Source organism: Polypterus senegalus, chromosome 8 (genome assembly GCF_016835505.1).
Source record: "Polypterus senegalus isolate Bchr_013 chromosome 8, ASM1683550v1, whole genome shotgun sequence".
Classification (NCBI taxonomy): Eukaryota; Metazoa; Chordata; class Cladistia; order Polypteriformes; family Polypteridae; genus Polypterus; species Polypterus senegalus.
Window position 1 is genome coordinate 71,523,783 of NC_053161.1, and position 24,025 is coordinate 71,547,807.

The following is a 24,025-nucleotide window of genomic DNA, read 5'->3' on the forward strand; positions in this document are numbered from 1 at the left end:
ATTTTCGTACTTCCATTATTTCTAATCTGCTGTGCATGTATATTGCCCCAACATTTTTGAATTCTTTATGACATTCTACTTTGTCATCTACTCTTTGTCCTTTATTTCCTGCCCCAGTCCTGGTTAAATCTCTTTCTTTCGGGATGTATAACACTGCTCGCGTTGTGAAGGGGGGGGGGCCTGAATGCACACTAAGCAGAAGCGGCCGGATCAGCTGCTGTCTTGCTGCTGCTGCTGGCGAGCTGCGTGTTCTGCTTGTCGTGCTGCGTGTCAATAATTTAAAAGCCTGTACAGCAGCAGTCCTTTTATCACACTGCCGCGTCTCGCGTGAAGTGTCTTCCGAGAAGATCACGTGTCATCTCCCTCCCAAGATTTTTTTTTATAATATATATACACACACATATATATGTTTATATATATATACATATATAAATACATTATACACACATATATATATATATATATATATATATATTACAGATTACATAACTGCATGACGAGTAAGCTTGCTCAAGACTAAGGCTCTTCTTACAGTTTAAACATTTATCAAAGTTACAATTTCAAACTGTGAAGTAACTACAACAAAACTACAAGTAATGCTTTTACTGTGTATTGTTAAACTGAACCAACCTAAACATGTTTCTCATGTTACTACTATGCAGCTAAAGAAAAACAAACAACAATAATACTATACATTTTAGTGCTGTCTAATCAGATATGCTAGCTAAAAACATCTATTAAAATCACTGTACAAAACAGATTACATTTCTAAAGCAGCAAAACATGACCAACTGTGTTTTCCAATGACAATCTGGTAAATGATGCAGTCACCTATATATTTATGAATTGAAACCAATGCATGTTTTAGGAATAAATTACCTGTTGAGGTGACAAACACTGCCATGACCAAAGGGAGTGAAGGTGGCAAGTATAGATGGCTCAGGACTATTACTGAATACATTAGTGTAGACTCCACCACAGGGAAGTCCTGAGTAACTCTGAGACACTGCAATATATCCAGTGGGATAGCTAAACATTTTTGATAAGGAACTTAACCGCTTAATTTAAACAATGCACTTTACAAAAAGATAGACTTACCAACACAAAAAAGGTAAGGGGTAATTTTGTGAGACACTAGAGCAGAAAAGCATTCAGTTATCTAAGAAAAAACATATCAACTCATTTAATGCACTGCACAGAGTAAAACATTCTGCGTAGTATATAAATACAATGTGTAAACTGACTTACTTGTGCACTTTGTATCAGCTTGTTTTTACTTTCCCCAACATATAACATGGAAAGTGCAAGTTATATTCTAATGGGGTAGAAATTTTGTCTTCAATGGATATATATGTTTTAAGCAACCCGTATGCAATTTCACTATTACCAGCATGATGTGTGTTTGTGTGTATGCCTATATAAGGAAAACTAGTGATCAAATTATCAAATAGGAAACAAATTTGGTATTCTTACTACAAGCTTGGGCCCTTTTGATTTAGAATAAAACACTTCAGACTGTCTTTCTCTTAATTGAAAAACATTTCTTTAAGTTACCTATTTAAAAAAAATGTTTCAAATTAAAATCACAGAAAATGGAAAGGATGACAATTTTCAGTTGGAGCATTTTTACATGTTTAGAACCATTTTCAGCATGTCATAAATGTACAGTGTACTAAAGAAGACAGTTTTTATGAATGCTGTACTACATCAATATTTTGCAAAAATGTTTCAGATGAACCAGGCTAAGAATTTAAACAGAATTTTTCTCTTGCTTCATGAAGATATGTCATTTAATGTTGTAACAGAACCATGTTTTATTCTATCAGATGAGAAGTAATGATACATCAATCATTAATAAATATGTGATATGAAACACAGGTTTTCTGCCAAGAAGAGTGACCAGATTATGGAGAAAGTTGCATGACATACAAATTTTAGATGTTTTAATGTAAGGATACTATATTACCGAAGATCCATCATTGACACAATAATGCAGTTTTTGCAAAGTAGGATCCTCTTGATAGATTTCTGGAATTCGCGGTTTGCCATTGATAAGCAAAAAAGAGTCATTTTTGATGGTCTTTTTCTTATATTTGATGAGAGCCTCCTTTCTAGCATCACCATAATGGCGCATCAGGACTTTTTTCATGAATCCTGCTTCTTCAAGCTTTGATTTTTGTTCTTTACTATAACAAGATACCAAGTTAAACTATTTAGGCAAAATCTGTCATTTTCTTTATGTACTAATTTAAAAAAAAAAATTGTGATCCACTTTTTATATAGAATGTTCATATATACAGTAGCTTTCAAAATCTGGCAATAAAAGCCATCTTCAAAATTTTTGACCTTTTGCGATACACTGTTTAGTAGTAATCCATCTATTCCTGAACTACCATAACCCAATTCAGTGTTGCAGCAGTTGGAGCGTATCCTAACAGCATTAGGAGTAATTTAGGAACTTTCCTATATTCTTACTAGGCAAATGTAGAAATGTTAATTAACCTAAAATGTACATATCTGAGATGTATAGCAGGAAACTGTATTAACAGGAGATAAAAAACATGGATATAACATTCATGCTGCAAGGAGACAGTAACAAGACAGGTAATTATATTCAGGTCTCTTGTTCTGTGAGATAGCAGTACTCACCACCACATCTCAGTGCAATCTGTTCATTTAAATTTCAGTTCACCTTATGCAGTAGAATGGAATGAGAAGCATGTTTCAATAATTTCAGAGAAAATGCATTTCTAATTGGATGATGACTTTCTCAGTTTTAAATGCAGCCTAATTAGTTTAACTATCTGTTTGCTTGGATATTATCAAATCTTTTCTTATTGATGACACCTTCAGTACATTTATAGTGATATTCCTTTAATAGATTAGCTAAAATTAAGAAACTGCTGCCAAGTTAACCTCAGCTGAAAATGTGTTAATGACAATTTCAGTCAATTGTTTTTCCTATTTTTCATGAAAAGGCATTAGTCAGTTAATTAGGAAAAATACATTTTTATTTTAAATATTTTTATTACAGTATACACATTACTAAGTGGTCACTGCAGAATATTTCTAATGAGGAAAATTCAAAGATTCATACATTGGCACCTGAGCAAGCTGAAGTCTTTCCACAGCCCACGAACACAGCACTTTCCACTGAGGATCTTCTGGTTTAAATTCTTCTTGGTGAACAAGCCAACCTAGGATACATTAATATACAGTGGTGTGAAAAACTATTTGCCCCCTTCCTGATTTCTTATTCTTTTGCATGTTTGTCACACAAAATGTTTCTGATCATCAAACACATTTAACCATTAGTCAAATATAACACAAGTAAACACAAAATGCAGTTTTAAATGATGGTTTTATTATTTAGGAAGAAAAAAAATCCAAACCTACATGGCCCTGTGTGAAAAAGTAATTGCCCCCTTGTTAAAAAATCACCTAACTGTGGTGTATCACACCTGAGTTCAATTTCCGTAGCCACCCCCAGGGCTGATTACTGCCACACCTGTTTCAATCAAGAAATCACTTCAATAGGAGCTGCCTGACACAGAGAAGTAGACCAAAAGCACCTCAAAAGCTAGACATCATGCCAAGATCCAAAGAAATTCAGGAACAAATGAGAACAGAAGTAATTGAGATCTATCAGTCTGGTAAAGGTTATAAAGCCATTTCTAAAGCTTTGGGACTCCAGCGAACCACAGTGAGAGCCATTATCCACAAATGGCAAAAACATGGAACAGTGGTGAACCTTCCCAGGAGTGGCTGGCTGACCAAAATTACCCCAAGAGCGCAGAGACGACTCATCCGAGAGGTCACAAAAGACCCCAGGACAACGTCTAAAGAACTGCAGGCCTCACTTGCCTCAATTAAGGTCAGTGTTCACGACTCCACCATAAGAAAGAGACTGGGCAAAACGGCCTGCATGGCAGATTTCCAAGACGCAAAACCACTGTTAAGCAAAAGAACATTAGGGCTCGTCTCAATTTTGCTAAGAAACATCTCAATGATTGCCAAGACTTTTGGGAAAATACCTTGTGGACTGATGAGACAAAAGTTGAACTTTTGGAAGGCAAATGTCCCGTTACATCTGGCGTAAAAGGAACACAGCATTTCAGAAAAAGAACATCATACCAACAGTAAAATATGGTGGTGGTAGTGTGATGGTCTGGGGTTGTTTTGCTGCTTCAGGACCTGGAAGGCTTGCTGTGATAGATGGAACCATGAATTCTACTGTCTACCAAAAATCCTGAAGGAGAATGTCCGCCATCTGTTCGTCAACTCAAGCTGAAGCGATCTAGGGTGCTGCAACAGGACAATGACCCAAAACACACCAGCAAATCCACCTCTGAATGGCTGAAGAAAAACAAAATGAAGACTTTGGAGTGGCCTAGTCAAAGTCCTGACCTGAATCCAATTGAGATGCTATGGCATGACCTTAAAAAGGCGGTTCATGCTAGAAAACCCTCAAATAAAGCTGAATTACAACAATTCTGCAAAGATGAGTGGGCCAAAATTCCTCCAGAGCGCTGTAAAAGACTCATTGCAAGTTATCGCAAACGCTTGATTGCAGTTATTGCTGCTAAGGGTGGCCCAACCAGTTATTAGGTTCAGGGGGCAATTACTTTTTCACACAGGGCCATGTAGGTTTGGATTTTTTTTTCTCCCTAAATAATAAAAACCATCATTTAAAAACTGCATTTTGTGTTTACTTGTGTTATATTTGACTAATGGTTAAATGTGTTTGATGATCAGAAACATTTTGTGTGACAAACATGCAAAAGAATAAGAAATCAAGAAGGGGGCAAATAGTTTTTCACACCACTGTATATATATATATATAGCGGTCTTTGGCCAGCTTGTCATCCCGGCCAATACCCCCAGGCCGCCAGATGGAGCCCTCTCTGCAGTATGGAGGTGCCCCGAAGACCAGCAGGGAGTCATGGACTATGTAGTTTTTACACAAGACCCTGCTGGATAACACCGGGTCCGCAAGAGGGAGCTGCAGGGAGGACCGAAGACTCATTTGTGCCCTATAATGCAGAAGTGCGTCAGAGGAAGAGCGACGTGCTTCCGGGGTGAAAAGAAAAGGACTTGTACCTGACCCGGAAGTGATAGAGAAGCACGTGGACTGGGGATTGGGAACACTTCCAGGTCAGGGAGAATAAAAGGACTGTGGGAGCTCCGAGACGACGACCTGAGCTGGGTGGTAGGGTGGCAACGTGTCTGGGAGTTCAGGATTGTGTATTGTTAGTGATTTGTGATTATTGTATGAGTACAGGGAGTGCAGAATTATTAGGCAAGTTGTATTTTTGAGGATTCATTTTAATATGGAACAAACACAGTGCTATCAGTCAATCCAAAATGTTAATAAACCTGAAACCTGAATGTTTCACAACAGAAATGTGAGTGTGAACATCATCAGGGGAATACATATGTGCACACAATTATTAGGCAACTATTAGTGCGCAGATTTATTATGCAACTAAAGGAAAAATGAAAATTTTCCCACCTCACTTGTTTATTTTCATCTGTTATAGTGAGAATAATAAACAAACACCTCAAAATTTACAAATAAACATCTCTGACATTTCAAAAAAAAATAAATCAATCAATCAATGACCAATATAGCCACCCTTCTTTCCAATAACAGTCATAAACCTTTCCATTCATGGAGTCTGTCAGTTTCTTGATCTGTTGACGATCAGCTTTTTGTGGAGCAGTGACTACAGCCTCCCAGACACTCTTCAGAGAGGTGTATTGTTTTTCTCCCCCGTAAATCTAGCGTTTAAGAAGTGCCCACAAGTTCTCGATAGGGTTTAGGTCAGATGAGGAAGGGGGGCCATGTCATTATTCCTTCATCTTTAAGGCCTTTACTGGCTGGCCACGCAGTGGAGAACTTCGATGCAAGTGATGAAGCATTGGCCTGCATAAAAATCATGGTCTTTTTCCTGTATCACTGTTTGAAGAAAGTGTCTTCAAAAACTGGCAGTAGGTTTGGGAGTTGATTTTGAGTTCATCTTCAATGCAAAAGGTCCAACTAGCTCATCTTTAAAAATACCAGCTCATACCAGTACCCCACCTCCACGTTGGAGTGGAGCTCTGTGCCCATTACTGATCCACAGGTCCATCCATCTGGTCCATCAAGAGTCACTCTCATCTCATCGGTCCATAAAACCTTTGAAAAAAATCTGTCTTCAGATATTTCTTGGCCCAGTTTTGACGTTTCAACTTATGTTTCTTGTTCAGTGGTGGTTGGGTTTCAGCCCTCCTTACCTTGGCCATGTCTTTGAGCACTGAACACCTTGTACTTCTGGGCACTCCAGGTAGGTTGCAGCTCTGGAATATGAAAGTACTGGAGGATAATGAGTTCCTGGTAGCTTCACGTTTGATTCTTCTCAAATCTTTGGCAGCTAATTTGTGTCTTTTGTTCTCAACACGTTTCTTGCGACCCTGTTGACTATTTGCAACAAAATGTTTGATGGTTCTGTGATCACACACCAATATCTTAGCAATTCCAAAAATGCTGCATCCCTCTGAAAGACTTTTTACAATTTTTGACTTTTCAGAGTCAGTTAATTCTCCTTTTTGGCCCATTTTGCCTGAGGAAAACTAGCTGCCTAATAATTCTGCACACCTTGATATAGGGTGTTGATCTCCTTAGGCCACACCCTCCCTCATTACACAAATACACATCACCTGAAGTGCTTAAATCCAATAAGCATTCAAGTTAATACAGCTTGGAGTTGGAATATACGCATTAAAAATGATGATATGGTCAAAATACTCACTTGCCTAATAATTGTGCACACAGTGTATAGTGGAGGAGAGGGTGCTTTGTGCACTGTGGCATAAAAATAAAGTCATCATTTGGACTTTTTCCTGGTGTCTGGAGTCGTGGATAATAATGGACATAATACAAATTAACCTGCACTTTACCTTTAAAAAGAATCATGGCTGGTGTGAGTTTCTAAACTCATGTGGGATTCCACCCAATGGGACGACACGTGGAAGAGCGTCCCAAAGCAATCGCAGTCTCCCAACACTGTAGCAGTTCGCCGTATAAGCGCATCCAAAAAGATCGCAGACATGCTATAAGCGCCTGCCGTCGATGGGTGATACAAGGAACATTATAAAGATCCCGCTACAATAAATAACAGCGATATTGCTGTTTCAAGCTGAATAAAGCTGGTGTTGTTAAAGTACTGAGGCTCAGCTTTGTGTTTTGGGGAGCAAGATGGGGGCTCACACTTCACAGTACACACGTGCGCACACACACACACACAAAGTCACAATGCTGTAGTAAACAGTATACGCTCGTACGGAGAATAGGAGACGATTGCGCTAAAGAGAAGAGAAGAGAAGAGAGAGACAGATAGAGACACGAGAGAGAGATGCGCGTGAGCGAGCAAGTGAGATAAGGAGAGAGACGTGCTGCGCGTGAGCGAGAGAGATAAGGAGAGAGAGAGAGAGACGCGAGTGAGAGAGATAAGGAGAGAGAGACGCACGCGCAAGAGAGAGAAGAACCATCAACTCAGTTTTAATCACATGACGCTCAGCAGACAAAGTGTATCCATACTACTCATATTGCAAGACATCGCTCGTTTAGCAAGTCAAAATTTATTAAAAAATGTAGCTTGTATAGTAGTAGTATAGTATATTGTACATAGAAATAAATAGAATAAGCATTTCAATTTTAAATGACATTATCACTTAGTTTCATGGAGCATCAGCATTTTCCAAATGAATATATCCCACTAGGAAGAAGCCAACTTGCTATTGCCAGCTATTATCTAAACTTACTTAATAATGCTTACAAACGCTTCAAATATTTTGAAATGCATCATTACTATCTGCTTATTATTACTTATTTCCCTTACCTTGTTCCACACATATTCTTGATGACATAGAGAAACTAATGGTAAGTGGTAAAAATGTCACCTGACCTGAAAAACAAGCATTTAGCAATAGTTACAAAAAATGATTATTGGTCACTCCTTAACTTATTAACTAATTAAAATATGCAGTATTTTGAATTTTCTGTTGTATCGAGAAAATGAAAATCAGTATTCCATTCAATATGTGATAAAATCTGAAAGCATTACATTAATTACTGATATAAACTGAACTTCAGCAGCAATTCTTCAGAAGTGAATTTGCAACATTGAGCATTTTATGTTTGAATCATACTTTACACATAAATTTCACAGAGCCTGTCCTACTAGGGTGGCAACAAAAGGCAGGCACCAATTCTGGACTGCATGAAAAACCACTGTATCCATTCTCATACAAAATCATCCCAAATCAAAGATTATTGTGGTGGACAAATTTACATAAAGTGGGAATACCCACGCAGACATAAGGAGAACATACTAACTTCTCATACACACAGTGATCAGCTCAATCTACTGCCACACCATCCATTACTATAAAACTTCATTTCACTTTTTTTGTGTAAAATGCAAGCTTGCATTACCTAATAAGAATACTGGTTTAAGTCACTTCCCAAAATGGAGAATGGAAGATACACATTTTCTTGATAACATCTTAAGATGAGCCAAGGAAATATTCTGAAAACAATTCTTTAACACTATTACCAAACCATTCACACTTTTGATTTTTTTAAATAAGTTACCCATGTCTGACTGGTGTAGATTTGATCCTTCCCTTTCTGCACCATTATCACCTTTTTTTTGCTTCTTTTCTCCTGAAAGAAATTAAAATTACCATGGCATTCTAATCTTGTGAATTGTTAACCACACAACTTATAACTAGATACCTTCAATTAAAAAAAAAATTACTATATTTCCTTAAACAAAGTTAACTTATCCTTAATGTTAACAAAGTATGTGGTAATTAAAACAGTATATTACTTAAAACAATTAAGTTATTTTCTTTTTTTTAAATATTTTTCAACATACTGTAACACCCATTGTTTTCAAGAAGAGCTCAAGTCTTATTAAAAATTATTCTAAAATATCTTTATGGCTTACTGGTAGACTATAAAAATCATGGTTACAATGAGCACCATTTGTTCTGCAATTTGACAAAACATTGACCATTTCTGTATTATTTAACAGACCTCATGTTAATACTGTAGAGTAACTATGGAACTGTGAGGCACATGGTAAAAGGTTTTTTAACACCAAAACCCTAGCCTAGAGCATATTTGGGTTTTTAAGCACTGAAGACAGTGTTTGAAAACTGAAAGTTGTTAAAAATACTGAATATATGAAACAAGGCGCTTTTATTTAAAAAATTCATTTCACAACAGAATGTGGAATTTGTCTGTCAATGAATCCATGACAGCAGAATAAAGAAACTTATGTTAAGTCAACATTGCTGAATGGTTTTACTTAAGTTAGTCATACAGCATGCACGCTATGTAGGATACATGATAAACTCTTGACAGAATCGTAGCTAGTTTGGCGAAAACAAAAGCAATGTGTAATATGAGCGCAAGCTTAGGTAACACTTGCAAGATGACTTTGAATTTACTCTTTCAACAGGACAAAAGAGTACAAAGCATGTATGAAACATGATCGAGGAAAGTAGGTTTTAAGCCATCAAAATGATGATACTTTGCTACTGGAGCTTTTTGTTTAAACAGTAAAGCACAAATTCTTTTTTTTTGTAACGTGTAATAAAAATTCCAATAAGAGAAATTTATGATAAAAATTATATTTTAAAGTGCACTACACAATGATATACAATCTCTGTAACAAATAAAAAGAATTGCACTCAGAACTGGTGATCAATATTCTATTAGTAATAGGGATGACAAATAAGAAACAATCTTAAAACCACAGAATCATTTTCCAAAAAGGTAATTAGCACCTATGGAGTTTCCTTTATGCTGTGCACAATCATTTAAACAATACCTACATTCAGGTGCAATCTATTTATTTTGGACTTTCAATTTATATTAGACTGGCACTTAAAAGCATTATGCTATGATTTTCTTATCTTCACTTAACTGATGAGTACTTCACCACTTTTTTTGGGGGTCATCTGAGGTCACTTCAAATCACAGAAGAGTATTTTTGTAATGCTCCAATTGATCAGCTGCTGATCCGAATCAGCCAATTTTAACTAAAAAAAGACTCAATCAGTGAACGGTAAAAAGGACGATCACGAAAACCTATATTTTCTGCCCCTGCTTTTCTAAGCTTTATGGTAATTTAGTTGCAGTGCTCCTTTATTTCAGGTATGCTCGGGTCCTTTTTTTTTTTTATAGCAGACTTCCTGTAGTGTACATAAAGAGCTGCAGTACAGGCTTGTTTTATCAGCAAACAAGAGACAATTGGACTATTAGCCTTTTGAAGAAAGTTGAGTAATAAACTGAAAAAAGTAATCAAGGAAGTCTTCGTGTGCCATTAGACAAACGGCAAGAAAAGCTACTTTAAGGAATTCAGACCTTTATTTTGTCCTAAAATGCACACCATACAGTAAATGTATATTTTAACAGCAAAAAGCTGTAATGCAATTAATTACATTTAGTTTAAACAGTGTTTAATTGATAATATCAATTAATTGTTTGTGTGAAACTATACAGTACAGGCCAAAAGTTTGGACACACCTCCTCATTCAATGTGTTTTCTTTATTTTCATGACCATTTACATTGGTAGATTCTCACTGAAGGCATCAAAACTATGAATGAACACATGTGGAGTTATGTGCTTAACAAAAAAAGGTGAAATAACTGAAAACATGTTTTATATTCTAGTTTCTTCAAAATAGCCACCCTTTGCTCTGATTACTGCTTTGCGCACTCTTGGTATTCTCTCGATGAGCTTCAACAGGTAGTCACCTGAAATGGTTTTGATGCCTTCAGTGAGAATCTACCAATGTAAATGGTCATGAAAATAAAGAAAACACATTGAGTGAGGAGGTGTGTCCAAACTTTTGGCCTGTACTGTAGGTTGATAAGGACAGAACAAATAACCTTTAGTTAGTACTGTTTACCTTACACTAAACCAAGCCTACAGCTCCATTAGGTGTGGCAGAAAAGTAATGAGACTGGCAACACTGCAAGCGATCTGGCAACGCTGCGCTGTTGTCCTTGATAGAGCATGTGTATCAGTACCCTCCCATAGCTCAGTGCGAGTTTCAACTCCTTCCGTTAACTACGTGATTTTTGTGACTGCTATTAGCGAAGTTGTGTTTTTGGTTGTGCGTCACGCAAAATGGAACAGCGGAATTTGGAGCAACGTTGTGCCATTAAATTTTGTGTTAAGCTTGGAGAATCGGCAAGTGTGACGTTTGAAAAGTTAAAACAGGCCTATGGGGAACATTCTTTATCCCGAGCTCAAGTTTTTCAGGGAGTCCTTCAACTTCGAAAACCAATGAAAACATTGAACGTGTGAACACTCTTGTGAGATCAGACCGTCATTTAAAATTAAGAATGTTGAGTGAACAATTAAATTTGAACAGATTTACCGTTCATCAAATTTTGACTGAACATTTGCACATGCGAAAGGTCTGTGCCAAAATGGTGCCGAAAAACCTCACAGTTGAGCAGAAGGACAATCGAAAAAACGCATTCCTGTGATTCCCCTGCCCCCTTATTCACCTGACCTCAGTCCGTGTGACTTTTTCCTTTTTCCTAAACTGAAAAATGTCCTCAAAGGACATCATTTCGGGACTTTATTAAACATCCAAAAGAGTGTAACGGACATGCTGAAGACCATACCAGTTGAAGACTTCCAGTGCTGATACCAACAGTGGGAACAACGTCTCCATCGGTGTGTAGCTGCCCAAGGGAACTACTTTGAAGGGGATAACATTGATGTTTGAAAAAAATAAAAACTTTGGTAAATAAAAAATCAGTCTCATTACTTTTCTGCCACACCGGTCCGGTATCTGCTGATTATAATGGAGTTACTATTTCACTCTCACTATAATTTTTTAGGATGGCCAAACATTCAAACAACAAGGACAGTCCCAATTTCAAGTTGTGAGTCCTGATCAATAACTGAAGAATATCAAAAATTCCACTTTTAATGGGCTGCCCATTTAATAAAACATTTCTCAGTGAAAACAAACATCCTCACAATATAAAACAGTGTGATTAAGAACTTGGGTTTAAACAGAATCTCAAGGATGACAAAGAACCAGACAAAAACATAGAATACTGTAGTTCCACTTGGTTGGTCCCACTTCAAGCACTGAGTGGAACCTATCTGCTCATTTGTGAAAGTATTTTTTTCTTCCTTGACCCTGATCACATGCTGATGATGATGAGATACAGTAAAGCAGGCACTGAAAAAATGAGGATGGCTTTATGCGGACACAAACATGCTAATTTATTAACAAAGTGCCACATTCAACTGATATCCATAATGGTCTGTAATAAAGTTTGACTTTCACTTCTGTTATTCCCTAACATTTGTCATAACTGAACAGCTTTGCAAGTCCCCCTTCATTAACATTTCTACAGTCAAAAATGCTAAAGCAAAGAAGGAATTAATTACAAAAGTTGTTGTTTTTTATTATAGGTTATGTTTATTGGCAATTCAAAATTTTCACTGTGTGTGAAAATGGGGTGTGTCTATGTTGTTGTTTGTGCATGTAAGAGTGAGAGCAGTCCCTGTGATAGAGTCCTGTCCAGGACTGTTTTCAGCCTTTTGCCCAGGCCTGGTAAGACAGTCTCTGGCCCCCACAACCCAGAAATGAATGGAGAAGGTTCTAGAATGTAGCAACTAAACTCGGTCCATTAAGAACTAAAGTGCTTGCACAGTCCTTCAATGCACCTGAATATTATGCCTTGCATATGGTTTCTAACTTGTTTATTTTATTACGAAATGTAATGATTATTATTTTTACTCATTACCGTTATTAAACTCAGATAAAAAAAAATTTAAGAATAATTTGACATGCAGAATAAAAGCATAAATAAGCCATAAAATTAAATAAGTTATGTTATTGATAAGGGCTGGTTTCAAAGCAAGCAATTATGATGGCATTAAAACCTGTAGCCTCTTCAGACCACCAGGACCAAATTTGAGGAACCCTGCTCTAACAGATAATGTAAAGGATTAAGACCATAATTCCTAGTTCTCTCACGTTTTCAATGGTAAGGTCCATTCATCTTTGATTGCTTATCTTAGTTATTTTTGCATCTGGTCATGTTAACCTCATTGACTAATTTAATCAACTTTGTGATTCACTTACTTATGTACATGAGCTTATTCTCATTTACCTCTTTCTTTTAGTTTCACAGAAATCAGTTTCTCCAAACTATACATAAAATTTATGTATATTAAACCTTTCTTTTAGAACACAAGTGAGCAGTTTTGAATAAATAAACATTTATACTGTACATGCAAAGAACTACGGTACAATAATTCTTCATAAGCATTCAAGTAACAATATACACCTTAATTTCTGCAGATCAGTGTGGCTCAAAACATGTTAAGTTATTGTGTGATTATATAGGTGACATCCCTACAGAGTTAAAAGGAAAGAAAAGGTGAAAAGATAATTATTAAATACATGTAACTCACTTTTATGCTCTGTTAGCCCTCGTTTTGCTTGTCCATTTGTTGACTCCTGGGTTCCCTTTTCTGGCTCGATGTCTGTGAGAGTAACCCTCTTTTTCAGTTTGTTCTTGGGGTTTTTATCTAGTGCTGCATCATCGTTGAGTTTTTCAGAGTTATGTGACCCTCTGACTTTCTGGGACTTTGTGCTTTTATAGGCCAGAGATTGCCAGTGCCTCTTACTGTACACTGCACCCTCTGTGAGTTCCTTCCATGTATAATTCAAAACATTCACCAGGCCGCGTGGCAGGGGGATCTCTTCTTCGCATCCATCAATTGCCACCAGCATCCTTCCCAGTTCAGCCAATGTACTGGGAGCCATATACTTAAACTCATCAACAAGCATAATCTGACTTTCATCCCTTGAAGCTGCTAGGTGATTGGACCCAACAGTTCCTTCTTCACTGGTCCTGTTAGGCAAATTTTCACTGTTCACCTCTGACAAGAATTTATGTTTTTCTCTCTTTTTGAGATCTTCTTTAGATTTAATTTCTCCTTCTTCATCTGTGGAGGTGTCTTCAGTAACTGATTTTTTGCTTCTGCTATTTCAAATAGGAAAGAAACAAGTAAAATGGTCTATAGATTTTAGTTTAGTTTGCATATTTTTTATACATTTACAGTTAGATTACTGAGTACAGGACCTGGAGGCTAATTATGTCAAAATACTTTACTAAGAAAACAGTATAAAATTTTAAATGAAATGAATAGTCCATTCAGAGATAGATAGATAGATAGATAGATAGATAGATAGATAGATAGATAGATAGATAGATAATTTAAAGGTAAATTAAACTGTATCAGTGACTATAAGGCAGAAACATACAAATAGGAATGTGGCAACATGTTGCATGTTGGTAGAATATGCAAGTAAGAATTTCACCTTATCCTGTGCACATGAAAATACTTACTCCAATTTGTAAAGTGCCAAAGTATGTAACTTTGCCATGCCCAATCACACCACAAGTGTGGTAACAGGCTCCGTTCATTCATTTGCAATAAGTTGTCTCAAATTTAAAACGTGAAAGCCAGCCTGATGTAAAAGTTTAAAATGCAAATTCTTGCCTCTATTTAGTCCAGTAGAGTGCAGTGACTGGAATACTACATAAGCTAGACTTTTCGGATAAGCGACATAATCATTGGTTAAATGCAGTAACATTTGAACCCATAATTGTTTTATCTAGTGTCAAACATGCAAAAATGTTTTTCATATTTGGAACCATACATTTCTCCACCCATTTCTGACATATACGTGAGAATCAGAACCATTACAATAACACAGGAGCCAGCATTTCAGAAAATGGGGTGATCATAGTTCTGTACATATGCTTAATTTTAACAAACAAGAACACAAATTACCATTACAGAACAATTATTCACGATCGTTATCAAAAATCATTAAATGTATATGACTTGGGGTTTCATAGGTTTCAATTGTGGCCGATTCGAAATATATACCAAGATAGAATGATGAGAAATTGAGTTTTTTCACAGACGTGCCAAAGTTATTGGTAAACAAATTCCAGTTAGATTCAGTAAACGTTGTCTATAAATACAATTCATGTTTTTTGCTATTACCTTCTAAGAAAAGCAGCTAGGCGAGGATTGATGTTTGAGTATCTCAGATCGACAGGCAGCTCTTCTAACGTCTTCCGTGTTGGTTTACTGGATGCATTGCCTTCTATAGCCTGAAAGTAAATGTTTAATTCATCAGTGTGATTTCCAAAAACTTGAGAGAACGGAAGAAAAAAAACTACAGAGAAACCAAGAGATTCGGCTCACCTGGTCAAAGAAGTATATAGATCCCCTATCTAGTAATAAATCGTCGGACATTTTCTCAGCAGGGGAGGTTACCGCTGTCAAGGCAGGTCAACTGATTAGCCCAGGATAGCGTCCTGTAAATTGTTTTTTTTTTTCTAGCCGGCCTCTCCGACTTTTTCAAACTGACGTCCCATGACACAAAGTATTCAGTAATGCTATATTGTCACTTCAAAAATATACTTTAAAGAGGCTGAAATATTTGGTGAAAGGCGTCTGGTATGTAAGAAACGGACAAACGAGGCGAACACGAGAAACAAAACGCGCGGCTCTTCCTGGACTCGGCAGCTTCCCACGTTGCCTAGAAACGACGCGCGCTCAGGTCGCACGCAGCGGACACTTCACAATCACAGGCCCCTTGTGTGGTTTTTTGTAGTTGCTCCTCAGTGCTACAATAGCCATTCCCCATAACCTTAGAAAATGAGACGAAGCTGAAAGAAAAGAGTGTTCACAGGAGCTAGCTCGAAGCGTAGTATTAACAAGTGGAGCACTGAACTTCATAATTCCACCGCGGAACAGCCTTACTCTTCAGTACTCTTACATTTACAGTAATGTAGGTATTCCTTGTAACACTGTTTCATAAATAATATTGCAAATTCTAGTTCAGTTATCCATATTTAATGTTATTTCTCATAATCTTTATTCATGTAACAATTTGATTTATCCCTGAAGCTTTTGCAAAATTCCACTCACCATATTTTGTTTTTATATAATTTCAAAGCTAAGTATACTAGAATAATGATTACACCCTAATGAAACTTCCTTCATAAACCTATTACCTCCTTATTCCATCCAATACTGAAGAATATAATAAACATCAATAGCATTCTCCATTTACATCTGTACATTAAATCATATTCCACTTCCATAAGGTAAAATGATTATACATATTGTCACACATGTGCGATTAGGAGGCAGTCAAAGAGCCTAAAGGTGAGTGAAACATCGCAAGATAGAGGGTTGTCACGTGGTACTTACCTGAATCTCTTTTGCTCAACAGAAAACCTGAAGAAAAATAATTCCTCCACATCCAGATTCCAAAATGGCCGCGACGACACAACTTCCGGCTCCATCAATCCACCTCATTTCCGTCCCATCATGATGACGTTGTTTCCGGTTCCTGTTTTCAACGTCACTTCTTGCCAACCATTTCCTGTCCCATAATCCTTTTCCTGTTTAAATTCGCCATTTTGACTCCTGAAAACTGTTCATTGTTTGTTCTGAGACTTTGAATCACTCTTTTCTTTAATTGTCTGGACGACAATATATGGGGACGGTCCCCAAAACTTTGTTTTGTATTGTGTAAACTTTCTTTTGAAGAAGAATAACTATCACAGTTGGCGTAGTCGACAAGGATTGTTTCTCGTCTATTTAAAGATGTCGGAGGAACAGGACCTTAATACAGTTCTGAGCACCATCATGGGCGATTTGCAAACCTTGAAAATACAGATGGGTGAGACAAGGACCCAAGTAGCAGAAGCCAACGCTCGTGCTGCTGCTGCTGCTGCAGGTGTACGGACGGAGGTCGCTCGGCCACCACCTATTGCTATCGCCACATTAACAGAATCGGATGACATAGAGACATACTTTTTGATCTTCGAGCGTACCGCTAAGCGGAACGCATGGCCGAGGTCGGAATGGGCGTACATACTGGCTCCCTACCTGAAGGGAACGGCGCAGAGAACCTATTATGATCTAACTGAGGAGCAGGCAGCTGATTATGACGCTCTAAAAAAGGAGGTCTTCAAGCGCTACGGCATATCTCCGGAACAGCAGGCGAGAGAATGGAGGGAGTGGCAGTTTGATCCCGAGCGACCGATAAGAACCCAGGGCTTTGAAGCCTGGGGAAAAGTATGTCGCTGGCTACGGCCCAACATTAATAATTCACACAAAATGGCAGAGCTACTAGCATGTGAAACTTTTGTGCATGCCCTCCCTGACCATATCGCCCAGCAAGTACGGAAACATAATTTTGAGGACATGGACTCCTTAATCCAGATCACAGAGCGTCACTGGGCGGCTTGCAAATCAGGGAAATCAGAACGGTTCTCCCGCCGAACCCAACAGGCACGTGGGGCAACTCCTGAGCCCACCCAACAACCTCCCGAGCCTGCCGTCCGTAAACTGGACAGTGGTGCTAGTCTTCCCCGCTGTTTCAAGTGTGGGGAGATTGGACATCTGTCCCCCAACTGTACAATCGAGCCCATGGATTGCTCATTAGTTAGGGGAGAAAGGTATTGTGCCACTGTGACTAATCCTTTATCTCTTCCATACACAGGTGCAGTTATTATAAATGGCAGGAAGGTAAGAGCAATGTTTAATTCCGGGAGTAACTTTTCCATTGTTGCCACCCGTTTCATTTTACCGCAACAATGGACTAGGATAAAAACTAGTCTAAAATGTATTCATGGGGATATCCGATATTATAAAACGGCCAGATGTGTGATATCAGTGAATCGTCATCTAACGAGCATGGCCATGGCTGTATTACCGGATCCCCCTTTTCCAGTTATATTGGGTAGAGACTGGAATAAAATTACCAGCCATAATAACGTAACTGTACCTAAGAAACATTTAGGCTTAGTAATGGAGAATACTGCTCCGACTGCCTCCTAATCGCACATGTGTGACATGACCCCCTCAGCCCAGACCCCTCGGGTCGGGCGACCTGCACCGAGAGGTCTTGGACACGAGAGAGAGCATCTGCGTTGGCCTGCAAGGAACCCTGGATCCCATTCCACCGATGCCGTTCTTTGTACTTAAAAACAAATTATTATATAGAGTGGCAGAACAAGAGGGAGAAGTGCGAACGTTGTTGTTAATTCCACGCATTTTTCGGCGAAAGGTGTGTGAATTAGCAAACGCTCACCTTCTAGGAGCCCACTTAGGCTCCGAAAAAACGTTAAGAGAGAATAAAGCTCCGATTCTATTGGCCGGGAATTAACGAGAAGGTCTGGCGATTTTGCGCTTCCTGTCCTGAGTGTCAACTTCGCCAGATTCCTAGAAGGACGCGAGCTCCTCTCGTTCTCCTTCCCCTTATTGATATCCCTTTTGAATGAGTCGGTATTGATCTCGTAGGACCATTGGAACCCTCGTTAAAAGGTTTTAAATATATTCTGGTGCTAGTAGATTATGCCACTCGCTTTCCGGAAGCTGTTCCATTGCGCTCAGCTAATACGAAAAACATTGCACGGGAATTAGTAGGGATATTCGCTCGTGTTGGGATTCCCAAAGAGGTTTTAACGGACCAAGGGACTCCTTTCACTTCGGAGACGTTCAGGGAAGTAGCCAAATTACTCCGTATGAAACATCTGAAAACGTCTGTCTATCATCCCCAAACTGACGGGTTGGTGGAGCGTTTCAATCAAACTTTGAAGCAGATGTTAGATCAGTTGCTTCCTCTCGTTTTGTTTGCTTATCGGGAAGTCCCTCAGACCTCTACTGGTTTCTCTCCCTTTGAATTATTATATGGAAGACAACCCAGAGGGCTTTTGGATATGTTAAAAGAAGGATGGGAAGAGGAAGTCCTCCCAACTTCAAATATTCTTGAATATATCGCACAATTACGCGATAGACTAGAGAAAATCAGACCTATTCTAAAAGAAAATTTGGAAAAGGCACAAGCAGCGCAGTCCCGTTATTATAACCGAAACACCACCATTCGGGAATTTGTCCCGGGTGATCGTGTGATGGTACTCGTCCCAACTTCTCATTCAAAGTTGTTAGCACATTGGCAAGGCCCTTATGAAATTAAAGAAAGAAAAGGTCTCGTTGATTATTTGGTTAAACAACCTAATCGGCGACCTACTGAACGAGTATATCATATTAATTTGCTGAAACCATGGAAGGACAGGGAACTTGATCCCTCGTCCAATCAGCCTCGTTCTCTTTTTATGTCATGTGCCCATCTTAATTTTGGCCCCGATTTGACATCCAGACAACAACAAGATCTCGAGGCAGCTATCTTGTCTGTCCCTAAAGTTGTGGACGAGATACCGGGACATACTGCGTTGATTGTTCACGATATCATTACTAACCCTGGAGTGATTGTCAGAGAGAGACCTTATAGACTCCCGGAGGCAAAGAAAGCGGAAGTAGAGTTGGAAATTAGACGAATGCTAGAATTAGGGGTTATTGAGGAGAGTCATAGCCCTTGGTCTAGTCCAATTGTCTTAGTTTCTAAACCTGATGGGTCGTGGAGGTTTTGTAATGACTTTTGACGACTTAATCAGGTCTCTAAATTTGATGCGTATCCCATGCCGCGGGTGGATGATTTACTTGATCGGTTGGGGAACGCTCAATTCCTAACTACTCTTGACATGACGAAAGGGTATTGGCAAATTCCCTTAGCGGACTCCGCCAAAGAAAAAAACGCTTTTAGTACACCCAATGGACATTGGCAATACAGGGTCCTTCCTTTTGGCTTGCACGGGGCACCAGCTATCTTCCAACGTCTGGTAGATACACTGCTACAGCCCCACAATTCATATAGTGCTGCCTACTTAGATGATGTGGTCATTTATACCAGCACATGGAAGGATCATGTATGGCAGGTTAAAACAATACTCTCCAAGCTAGCATCTGCTGGTCTTTGAATTAATCCTAAGAAATGTTTTTTTGGATTAAGAGAAGCCAAATATTTGGGCTACCTAGTAGGAAGGGGTGTTGTTAAACCACAATGTTCCAAAATTGATGCCATTCTTAATTGGCCCCGTCCGATGAATAAGCGGCAGGTACAAGCATTTTTGGGATTGGCAGGTTACTATCGTCGTTTGTATCGCATTTCTCAGAAGTTGCTGCGCCCTTATCTAATTTAACAAGGAAAGGAGCACCTTTAAAAATGGTATGGGATAATTCGGTTGAGAAAGCATTCAGTGACTTAAAATTGGCCCTTACTTCAGCACCTGTTTTAAGATCTCCTGATTTTTCTGTTCCTTTCATCCTCCAGACGCATCGGCCACAGGTTTGGGTGCCGTGCTGAGCCAATGCGTTGATGGTGCTGAACACCCTGTTATGTAAATGAGCCAGAAACTGCTGGACCGGGAGACCAAGTATGCTGCGGTGGAGCGAGAAGCCTTGGCGATTAAGTGGGCTGTCACGTCTTTGAGGTACTACCTACTGGGGCGTGAGTTTACTCTGGTGACGGATCATGCTGCTTTACAGTGGATGTCCCTTCATCGGGAGTCTAACCCTCGCATCACTAGGTGGTTTTTGAATCTTCAGCCTTATCGTTTCAGTGTCATTTATCGTAAGGGTTCCTTGCAGGCCAACGCAGATGCTCTCTCTCGTGTCCACGACCTCTCGGTGCAGGTCGCCCGACCCGAGGGGTCTGGGCTGAGGGGGGGGTCATGTCACACATGTGCGATTAGGAGGCAGTCAAAGAGCCTAAAGGTGAGTGAAACATCGCAAGATAGAGGGTTGTCACGTGGTACTTACCTGAATCTCTTTTGCTCAACAGAAAACCTGAAGAAAAATAATTCCTCCACATCCAGATTCCAAAATGGCCGCGACGACGTCACTTCCGGCCCACCAAGATGACGTCACTTCCGGCTCCATCAATCCACCTCATTTCCGTCCCATCATGATGACGTTGTTTCCGGTTCCTGTTTTCAACGTCACTTCTTGCCAACCATTTCCTGTCCCATAATCCTTTTCCTGTATAAATTCGCCATTTTGACTCATGAAAACTGTTCATTGTTTGTTCTGAGACTTTGAATCACTCTTTTCTTTAATTGTCTGGACGACAATATATGGGGACGGTCCCCAAAACTTTGTTTTGTATTGTGTAAACTTTCTTTTGAAGAAGAATAACTATCACAATATTTAAAAATATTCATATTGTCAAACCATTTCCGTTTGTCCTAGCACAACTCCACAGTGATCTATATGCATTAATATCCTCACACCACATCATACTACCCTTTGAGATCCAGAATTACATATAGTATTTAATATTTCAACATATAACACTTCACAAAGATTGTAAAAGTTAATTACAGTTATGTCTCCTTCAAGACCAAACAATTGCAAAAGTGCTTTATGCTTTTCATTTACACACATATACCCTAAACTCTTTCTTATAAAATTAGCCACCCACTTTAACAGTTAATTTATAAAGTCTTATATTAATATAAGTATGAAAAGAAAAACTTAGGTGACAGCCAGGTCTCTGGAATACTGCAATCACCCATACGTTTTAGGAGCATAGCTCACAAAAACATTTTTCAAATAAAATTAAACTATAAAAAAATAAAACATGAATAAACTAAATCAATTACCATTTCAAACAAACTTGCACTATTATGAAACGGCGTATGCTGTTGTTTCTTTGTCACTTTATCCATGTCAAAACTGAAGAGAGTTCAAGTACACGGTGAAAGTGGTTTAATATGGAATATTCTGTTAAAGCGGACTTATATGTACTTATTTGGCCAACAACCTTATTCAAGGCAGTTTACACCAAACACACCATTTCTTTTTCCAACTGGAGCACTGGCGGATTACATGGTGTCAGTGCCGGGTTCTGAACTCACAACCTCTGGTTTTGACGGAGCCTTAACCACTGCACCACACCGATGGCCTATAATATTGGGACTTCCACCAAGTAGCATGTGCTTCTGGTAGAAATTTTAGCTAGTCGTAGACGGTGGTATAACTTGCACATTTATTCTTGAAAGCTAGGCCTTTTAACGAATAGGCCTCAAGAAAAACATAGACCGACTGGGAAGTGAACAATCTCAAAAGACTTTTGAACCAGACATCACATATGATTTAGTCCCAAACCTTAAAAGTTAATCGAAAGGTTTGTTGAAAAAAAAAAATTATTTAAACGAGAACTTGAAGACAGAAGCGAACTTATGCAGCAGAAACAAGCCACACCTGACAAGAAAAAGGTTTTATTAGACAACACTTTGCTGTAAGTGAAAATAAATTATATTTTGGCTGTCTAGGGTATTCATGATCAATGTGCCAAATATGTGAAAATGCCTGATAATTGGCAAAATAAGTATTACGCCTTTGGGTCCAGTGAGCCTGAATTCAACATTCAAAACTGACCTGTTAATTTAAATTTGATGATCAACCTTCTATACTTTGATAGTCAATTAATCAACAGACATAACAGTTTAAAAATTTTCATTTTATATATTAAACTTAGGAATGAAGGCAAATCTATTTATAAAACTGTTCACTGGTATAATAAAATTCACAGCATAAGACAGTTTATCTCTATGTTTAGGCTTTTTAACAGTTTTACAGTTGAAGGCAGAAGTTTACATACATGTGGAGTGAACTCTTAAAAACTCACTTTATAACCCCTCCACAGATTTTACACTAGTAAACTATAATTTTAGCATATTGTTTAAGACATCTACTTTGTGCAGGACAAAAGTAATTTTTTCCAACAAACAGCATTTTACTCTTTATTTACTATATCATAATTCCAGTGGGTCACAAGTTTATATACAGTTTGTACATATTTGGTAGCATTGCCTTTAAATTCTTTAACCTGAGCCAAACTTTTTGGGTAGCCTTCCACAAGCTTCTCACAATAAGTTGCTGGAATTTTGGCCCATTTCTATAGACAGAACTGGTGTGAGTGGGACAGGTTTGTAGTCCTTGCTCAAACTTGCTTTTTCAGTTCTGCCCATAACCTTTCAGTTATCAGAGGTCAGGGTTTTTTGATGGCAACTTCAATACCTTGATCTTGCTGTCCTTAAGCCATTTTGCCACAACTTTGGACATATGCTTGGGGTCATTGTCCATTTGGAAGACCCATTAGTGACCAAGCTAAAACTTCCTTGTTGAGCTCTTGAGATGTTGCTACAGCATATCTACATAATTTTTCTTCCTCATGATGCCATCTATTTTGTGAAGTGCACCAGTCCCTCGTGCAGCAAAGCACCGCCACATCATGATGCTCCCACCCCCAAGCTTGACATTTGGGATGATGTTCTTTGGCTTACAAACAGTTTGATCTTGGATTCATTAGACCAGAGGACATTTCTCCAGATGTTAAGTTTTTTGTCCCCATGTACCATTGTGAACTGCAGTCTGGCTTTCTTATGGCGGCTTTGGAGCAGTGGCTTCTTCTTTTTGGAACAGTCTTTCAGGTTATTTCGATAGAGGACCTGTTTTACTGTGGATATAGGTAATTGTCTACCTGTTTCCTCCAGCATCTTCACAAGATCCTTTGCTGTTGTTCTTGGATTGAGTTGCACTTTTCATGTAAAAGTACATTCTTCTCTAGGAAACAGAATGCATCTCCTTCCTGAGCGGAATGATGGCTGTGTGGTACCATGGTGTTTATATTTGCATATAATTGTTTGTACAGATGAACATGGAGACTTCAAATGTTAGGAAACTGTTCCCAAAGATGAAGCAGATTTGTGGAGTTCCACAGTTTTCTTTCTGATGTCTTGGCTGATTTCTTTTGATGTTCCCATTATGTCAAGCAAAGAGCCAGTAAGTCTAATATAGGCTTCCACATACATCTACATGTTGACTCATATTAGGCTTATTTGCTTTCAGAAGCTAATTGTCTAATTGCCTAAAGGCTTGACATCAGTTAACAAATGTGTGTAAACTTGTGACCCACTGGAATTGTGATATAGTCCAGAAAAACTGAAATAATCTGCCTGTGAACATTTTTGGGAAAACAATACGGCAAATA

General features: G+C 38.5%; 1 protein-coding gene across 1 annotated transcript in view; it reads right to left on the bottom strand.

Annotated features, from left to right (window-relative positions):
• LOC120534027 overlaps nt 1-15,580 on the bottom strand; it is an 81,856-nt gene extending 66,276 nt beyond the window's left edge. Inside the window, exons 1-8 of the mRNA XM_039761248.1 lie at nt 15,319-15,580; nt 15,115-15,224; nt 13,507-14,081; nt 8,636-8,707; nt 7,881-7,946; nt 3,098-3,197; nt 1,959-2,186; nt 880-1,029 (exon numbers count right to left, since the gene is read on the bottom strand). Coding sequence (XP_039617182.1) covers nt 880-1,029; nt 1,959-2,186; nt 3,098-3,197; nt 7,881-7,946; nt 8,636-8,707; nt 13,507-14,081; nt 15,115-15,224; nt 15,319-15,369 — 1,352 coding nt within the window. The 5' untranslated portion in view covers nt 15,370-15,580. The remainder of the gene's footprint in view (nt 1-879; nt 1,030-1,958; nt 2,187-3,097; nt 3,198-7,880; nt 7,947-8,635; nt 8,708-13,506; nt 14,082-15,114; nt 15,225-15,318) is intronic.
• Between the last annotated feature and the right edge of the window lie 8,445 nt (nt 15,581-24,025).